Below are 8162 nucleotides of genomic sequence, written 5' to 3'. Positions count from 1 at the left end.
CCATTTTGGAAGAAAACCTGATGGAGTCTGCAAAAGACCTGAGACTGGGACGGAGATTTGTCTTCCAACAAGACAATGATCCAAAACATAAAGCAAAATCTAAAATGGAATGGTTCAAAAATAAACATATCCAGGTGTTAGAATGGCCAAGTCAAAGTCCAGACCTGAATCCAATCGAGAATCTGTGGAAAGAACTGAAAACTGCTGTTCACAAATGCTCTCCATCCAACCTCACTGAGCTCGAGCTGTTTTTCAAGGAGGAATGGGAAAAATTTCAGTCTCTCGATGTGCAAAACTGATAGAGACATACCCCAAGCGACTTACAGCTGTAATCGCAGCAAAAGGTGGCACTACAAAGTATTAACTTAAGGGGGCTGAATAATTTTGCACGCCCAATTTTTCAGTTTTTGATTTGTTAAAAAAGTTTGAAATATCCAATAAATGTCGTTCCACTTCATGATTGTGTCCCACTTGTTGTTGATTTTTCACCAAAAAAAATACAGTGTTATATCTTTATGTTTGAAGCCTGAAATGTGGCAAAAGGTCGCAAAATTCAAGGGGGCCGAATACTTTCGCAAGGCACTGTACCTGTTATTGGGTATTGTAATGCCTGAATAAAGCCCTTGCTTTTGGATGATAAAATATTTTGCAGGTTCTATACTTTAACAATATCGGTTTCTATAGTAGTTTTTTTTAACACACACATTCCTCCATTGACTGGTCCATAACTGCTGTGTGACCTTTCGCTCCATGTTAGTAAAACCCATTTTACAGTCATTAGTGTCATTAAACCAGAGGTGATGGTTGTAACTATGACAGCTTTCATATGCACTACGTTATGAATGGCCTATGAACATACTGTTCAGTACAGTACATGCTGAATCAGTCAGGCCCATTAAACATAAGACATTGATTTGACATGACAGTTGTGTTGGATAGGATGAAAACAGAAGATGCATGATTTAAAAACAAGTTATTTTTGGCACAACAATCACTTTGTTTACATAAATGAACACGCAGGAGCTTGGTTGCCTCTGGGCGTGTCACATCAACGACACTAAGAGCTCCATAGCCCACTGGCTGATTCTCTGTTGTTGCCACTCTTCCTTTGGCTCTTCTAAACTCTGCTGTCTACTGGTCTCTGAATAACAGGACCAGAACAGAGCTATCTAAACAATGTGGTGAACAGGTTTTTATAGTCTCAGCCCACTTTAACTTGGTGACTGAATTTGGATTGAAGGAATCAGTTCCTGACTGGCACTCTGAACTAGTCATTAACCATTTTATACTGGGACTTCAGCCTAGCTACATCAACTCCAGGCCTAGTGATAGTCTTATCTCATCCCATGCCTCTATGACACAGAAATGGCTCAAAATCACTTGCATACTAAATTGCATGTGAGTATGCCTCTCATTCTCTGTAATTAAGAATGTGCTTGCAGTCTCAAGATCAGATTTCGGTGTGACCTTTCACCCCACTTCACATGATGTGCTTTGCATAGTCTGTCTGCTCCACAATGAACAATATGTTAATACCTGGTCTAGGGTCTTCCCGAATGTCAAGAGTACATTTCAAACCTGTGAATGTCAATCTTACACAACTTAGGCACCATATCCTCCAATACGTTGGGACTTACAAACCCCATCTGTGCCACTCTGGTGGAGCAGAGCTGTGGGCCTCAACAATACCTCTCCAGTGTTATGTTATTCTGTTGTGTGCTGTTTTAACCTCACCTCATTCCAGGTGGTCACTACCTCTTTCATTCATTCCTCATTGGTTCCTCTCCATGTCTCTCTGGTACTGCTAGCCCTTCTCTTGACCAGTGGATACCATTCTAATGTCTGTCTGGTTATGCTGCATTGAGGTTTATGTACAGTTTAAACTGCCTAAAATTAATAGGGGCGGCAGGTAGCCTAGTGGTTAGAGCGTTGGGCCAGTAACCGAAAGGTTGCTGGATTGAATCCCCGAGCTGACAAGGTAAACCTCTGTTGTTCTACCCCTGAACAAGGCAGTTAACCCACTGTTCCCCGGTAGACCGTCTTTGTAAATAAGAATTTGTTCTTAACTGACTTGCCTAGTTAAATAAAGGTGTAAAAAAATTGCTGTTATAACTAAGTCATAAAGCCTAATGATCTAATGTTTGAATACCAGGTTGTTTATTCCACTGCTATCCATGCACTGAGTCTGTCTCAGTGCAGGGCCAAGCCAATGCTTATGGATGTAGGTGGGAGAGTTAAGGGTCAGTTCTTGACCCATAGAGTATCTCTCTACTTTCAATTCAATGCCAACAGAGTATTTGGACGGATTTTGTGGCAAAGCATACAAACATGACTAAACCATATACAAATGGTTACAGAAGGACAATATCAGCTGTATGTGTCCTATACCCACCATGAGCATAATTCCACGGCTTCAATAGTCTGAAGGCAATCTGTATCAGCTTCTCTTCATTGTGCTTCAGATGCACTAGAGAAAGAAGAGTCACTGAACAAAGAAATGAGAACTGACTAAAGGGACAAAATGAAAAAGGCAAATGTGCAAAATCAGTGTAATGAAATGTCCCTCTTTGCGAAGAGGTTGACGGTGTTCCCTCCTTCAGTGTTTTTCTTTTCTTTCACTTATAGTCCCCTCTTTCCTTACAGTTCAAAGTTAGTCACTCTGCATTACAGTTTTATCTCCTGCTCAAGTTGATCAAAGCCGTCCTCACACAATGGAGTCTTTGATCTCTGAGCCCAGTCTCACCCGAGGCCGCGGGCAGGTGTGTGAGATCTCTACAGTGCTCTCCTTCAAGTTCAGAGGCCTCTTCTCTGACTCTGAGAAGCTCTTGCTGTTGTCTGGTGATGAGCATTCATGTGACGGCGTGTTGCAGATGTAGTTGTCATTGAGGGTCTGGTAACCCTTGTGGTCTGACACAGCTGCTGGAACTGTGTTGTTGCCATTCAGAGGCAAGTTTTCTGCTGGCTTCCCCACTATCCTGGGTATCTTCTGCTGCATGTTAGGACACTCACCTTCCTTCAGCATGGACTTCATGCGGTCACGGTTCCTGTAGACCACAAACAGGGAGAAGACCACCAGGGAGAAGCCCAGCAGGGCACACACTACGATCAGCTCGTTCCAGTAGGTCTTGGTGTTGATCTGTGGGGAGCGGGTCTCTCCAGGTAGGATGATTGGCTCCTCCTGGGGGACCAAAGGGGTGCGTGAGTGGCCAATCAGGGTGGTGCTCTCCTGTCTGGCCTCACCTCTCACACAGTAGTTGGCCAGGAGTTGTCTGAAGCCCTCCTCCACTGACCAGCACTCATAGGTCTCCTGTCTGTCAGCCTGGGCCACCACCACTAGACCTCCCTCAGGACTGGGGTACAGGAAGTGACCTGCACCCTCACTGTACTCCCACTTCCTCTCAGCCAGGTTGGAGCGCAGCTTACAGGGCAGCACTTTGAATGTGTTGGCTGGGATCATTATCACCTGGCATGAAGACATCCCTGCAGACAACAAAAGGAATGGCTTTTTCATTTTTCATTTGTGAAAGCAAGTCCATCCCAGGTAGTTTGAACAAACTGCATTATTATATCACTGTGGTAGCTGAGTAGGAGTGCGCTGAGAAGGAATAAATTAAATGAGCTGGGTACGAATAATGATGGTAAGGGAATATCGGAATAAAATTGTCAGCAAAATGTTAATTTAAATGCAGCAGTCCCAGAGTAGAGCACAGTGGTACAGTATAGAGCCGAAAAGGATTTAGTCCAGCAGGAGCAGATGGTATGGTACCGTACTTACGTGTGGGTGGGGGTTTAACAAAGCGAGGGCTGGGCTGTGTCTTGTTGCAGATAACTGATGTGTCTGCCTCGTCCACATCCTGCTGCCAGTGGCTGAGAAAACAGACAACAGTAAATCAGAGAAATGGGTGTCTCAGAACAGCTCTAACGTGCACTATCAATCTACACATAGATGGTCTTGACAGACTACAGTGTTAGTCTGCACATATAGCATGTAAGAAGACAGCATTGAGCATTTTCCTGTATTGTCACTAGTAGTTTGAGTAGTCATTTGAGTAGTCAAATGTTCTGGAAAGTTTTCAGTCATTATGAGAGCTTAGCATCAAAATAGTTTATACCTATCTCTTACATGCCAATACAAGGCTAGTATCTATTTGATGAGTAACACCTACATCTCTCTGAGTGGACCATGGAAATGTAAAGTATAATGGTTGGTGGTCTGGATGAAACATACCTATCTGGTGGAGCCAGCCTGACATCCAGGCACTGCCTCCCTGTCCAGGCACAGTAAGGGTCTCTGGACAGGACACACTCTCCACAGCTCTGGTAGTTGGAGCAGTTAGCCACAGGGACCTCCACCAGGCCAGAGTAGGAGGACACAAACAGCAGGCCCTGTAGAGAGACCAGTCAGTCAGTCAGATGCCAGGGAGGAATAGCCCTAGGTCATGTATTCACATACAGTTACCCCTCTTTAATATAGTATCAACACCATCCCCTCTACGAACCCAATGCTGGAGTAACATCACAGACTAACAGCACAGACTACCAGCACAGGCTACCAGCACAGGCTACCAGCACAGGCTACCAGCACAGGCTACCAGCACAGGCTAACATCACAGAGTAACACAGGACAAGATTCATGATGGGTCACACGCCGTTTACAACCCATCTGTTTTCAGTTCCCCTGAGAGGAAGTTGCATGCAATTATCCCAATGAATGTGAGCTGAACTCCCCTTCAAGCTCCGGCTCTCTTCACGGCTCATGGGACCCCTAAGCTGATAGTGCTGACATTTAGTGAGCTCAATATTACTACCACTATGAGGAGATGCTTCAGAAATAAACAGAGTTCCCACTCTACACTCTGTACTGTACCTTCTCAGACTCCAGTTCTATGTGTTCTACAGGCTGGGGGTCAGTGAAGAGCACAATCTCTTCAATGATGTGCATCTTGTTGTTGACATTAATGGCTTTGTGGAGTCTTCCGTCATCTGCCAGAGACATATGACAGAACAGTAAATGGTTCATGTCTGCTAGAGCTCTGCCTCTCATACAGAACAGGAAAGGGGGAGAAGTTCTGTCAGCAGAGCTTGTTTACAGTACCTGTTCCAATGAAGAGCACATTGTAGTGTTTGTGGATAGCCTGGACCCGGTGGACAGCTATCTGGGTGTAGCGGACGCTGCGTTTCAGCAGGAGGGGCTGGCTGCGGATCACACTGTCCATCAGGAAGTGGTCCTTGACGAAGTTCAATACCTTGTCAGGCATGTGCATGGAGGAGGGGATGCCATGGTCCCGGGCTGCATTAGTGATGCACTGTGGAAGAAACACAGGGAGTCTCATAAGCACACACCGGGCTACAATACACACTACACAACCATACTACGGCCCCATGCCTACTCCCCCATCAATATGTGTTTGTATCCTTCAGTTGATGTGGCCATGATAACGCTGCCAGGAAATGAAAGTAGCAGCAGCTTTTTGATAACATCAGGCCTTCTGGGAAGAGGGCAGCCAGTGACAGCAGAGAAACAGATAACTTAGCTGCTTAAGCACTGATGTTCAGGCCAGATTGGTGATGTGACTAAGGCAGGCTAGAACACATCAGACCTGCACACACGAGGTTGGCTAAAGTTTACTGTACACTTCCCAATGGAACAATTTTGTGCATATATTATAACAATATTTTGGTGTTAGGTAGCTTTCAGCAGTTTTTTTATTCGGCTGTTCGAGCACACATTCTTTCCTTGAGACTTGTTGTTGTCACGACTTCTACCGAAGTCGATGCCTCTCCTTGTTCGGGTGGTGTTCGGCGGTCGACGTTGCCGGCATTCTAGACATCGCCGATCCATTTTACATTTGTTTTGTCTCGTTTTCCCACACACCTGGTTCTCATTTCCCTCATTATGTGTTGTGAATTTAACCCTCTGTTCCCCCCCATGTCTTTGTGTGGTATTGTTTATTGTAAGTGCTTGTGCACATTTTGCTTTACTGATGCGCATCGGGTTATTGTGCCCATACTAAGCCATTATCAAGTTCTGCTCTCCTGCGTCTGATTTCTCAGCCACCAGATACGCACCCCCTACAGAATACCACACCATCTACATGGAGTCAGCAGAAGCAGATGCCCCTGGTATGGGGATAGATGAGCGCGTCCAGGAGCAAGCGACAATGATCCAACATCTTGGCGTCGCGATGGACCGCGTAGTGCAGACCATGGACCACTGGGAGAGACCGAGAGTTCCTCCAGCGCCCCCACCAGCACAACCGGGGTTACCACTACTTGTTCGTTACGTTTCCTGAATTTTCCCCGCATTCCCAGCATAAGGCGCTCGTCGATTCAGGCGCGGCTGGGAATTTTATAGACAGATCATTAGCCTTTAGTTTAGGGATCCCCACCGTTCCTGTAGGAATGCCCTTCCCAGTTCACGCCTTAGATAGTTGACCATTAGGGTCAGGGTTGATTATGGAGACCACTGTTCCTCTGGGCATGGTGATGCAGGGGGTGGGGGAGAGAAAATCAGTCTCTTTCTCAATGACTCTCCTGCCTTTCCAGTGGTGCAAGGTCTACCCTGGTTAGCTTGTCATAACCCCACTATTTCATGGCAATGGAGGGCTCTCACGGGGTGGTCGCGAAAGTGCTCGGGGAGGTACTTAGGGGTTTCCACAGGTGCTACTACGGTGGAAAGTCCAGACCAGGTCTCCACCGTGCGCATTCCCCATGAGTATGCTGATTTTGCTCCCACCTTCTCCAAACAGAAGGTGACTCAATTACCACCCCATCGACGGGGGGATTGTGCGATAGATCTCCTGGAAGGCGTCACGTGAGTCACATGTATCCCCTGTCACAGACTGAGACAGTGGCTTTGGAAACATAAGTCTCCGAATCCCTGCATCAGGGATACATTTGGTCCTCTACTTCACCCGCCTCCTCAAGTTTCTTTTTTGTGAAGAAAAAGGAGGGAGGTTTGCACCTGTGTATTGACTATCGAGGCCTTAATCAGATAACTGTGAGGTACAGTTATCTGTACAGCCATGGCGATTGAGTCAATGCACGGGGTGCGCTTCTTCACCAAAGTTGATCTCAGGAGTGCTTACAACCTGGTACGTATCCGGGAGGGAGATGAGTGGAAGATGACGTTCAGTACCACCAAAGGGCATTATGAGTACCTCGTCATGAAGTACGGGTTGATGAATGCTCCATCAGTCTTCCAAGCATTTGTAGATGAGATTTTCAAGGAACTACACGGGCAGGGTGTAGTGGTGTATATTGATGACATTCTGATATACTCCACTACACGCGCCGAGCATGTGTCCCTGGTGTGCAAGGTGTTTGGTCGACTGTTGGGCATGACCTGTACGCCAAGGCTGAGAAATGCCTGTTCTTTCAACAGTTCGTCTCCTTCCTAGGGTACCGCATTTCCACCTCGGGGTGCGTAATTGGCCGACTCCCACCACGGCCCCTTTATACCTGGGTGCAGCGGTTTTTAGGGTTTGACAATTACTACCAGAGGTTTATCCGGGGTTTTGGTCAGGTAGCGGCTCCAATTACCTCACTGCTGAAGGGGGGACTGGTGCATTTGCAGTGGTCGGCTGAGGCAGACAGGGCTTTTGGTCACCTGAGGGCTCGGTTTACCTCGTCTCCCGCGCTGGCCCCATCCGGATCCCTAATTGGCATCCATAGTGGAGGCGGACGCGTCCGAGGCTGGGATAGGAGCCGTGCTCTCTCAGAGCTCGGGTACGCCACCGAAGCTCCGCCCCTGTGCTTTCTTCTCAAGGAAGCTCAGCTCGGCAGAGCGGAACTATGACGTGGTGGACCGGGAACTGTTGGCTGTCATCAAGGCTCTAAAGGCGTGGAGACATTGGCTTGAGGGGGCTAAACACCCTTTTCTCATCTGGACTGACCACCGCAATCTGGAGTACATCCGGGCTCGAGGAGACTGAACCCTCGCCAGGCAAGGTGGGCCATGTTTTTCACCCGTTTTTGTGTTCACCCTTTCTTACAGACCAGGTTCCCAGAATGTGAAGGCAGACGCACTGTCCCGGCTGTATGGCACAGAGGAGTGCCTGGTGGCACTGGTAGTGTGGGAGTTGGACACGGACAATAAGCAGACATTGCATGCAGAGCCCGCTCCACTCCAGTGTCCCGCTGGGCATCTGTATGTTCCGTCT

At 47.3% G+C, this 8162-nt stretch overlaps 1 protein-coding gene across 3 annotated transcripts in view; it reads right to left on the bottom strand.

Moving 5' to 3' along the window:
* Positions 1-472: 472 nt before the first annotated feature.
* The window catches only part of LOC124001283 (semaphorin-4B-like), a 96639-nt gene continuing 88949 nt past the window's right edge, over positions 473-8162 (bottom strand). For all 3 annotated transcript variants that reach the window (XM_046307965.1, XM_046307956.1, XM_046307949.1), the window contains 5 exons: positions 5096-5306; positions 4868-4983; positions 4229-4386; positions 3776-3867; positions 473-3480 (listed from right to left, as the gene is read on the bottom strand). In XM_046307965.1, coding sequence (XP_046163921.1) covers positions 2705-3480; positions 3776-3867; positions 4229-4386; positions 4868-4983; positions 5096-5306 — 1353 coding nt within the window. In that variant the 3' untranslated portion in view covers positions 473-2704. The remainder of the gene's footprint in view (positions 3481-3775; positions 3868-4228; positions 4387-4867; positions 4984-5095; positions 5307-8162) is intronic.

The sequence above is a fragment of the Oncorhynchus gorbuscha genome, linkage group LG02, assembly GCF_021184085.1.
Source record: "Oncorhynchus gorbuscha isolate QuinsamMale2020 ecotype Even-year linkage group LG02, OgorEven_v1.0, whole genome shotgun sequence".
NCBI lineage: Eukaryota > Metazoa > Chordata > Actinopteri > Salmoniformes > Salmonidae > Oncorhynchus > Oncorhynchus gorbuscha.
Note: the sequence above shows the minus strand (reverse complement) of the source record. Positions and strands in the feature narration are given on the sequence as shown.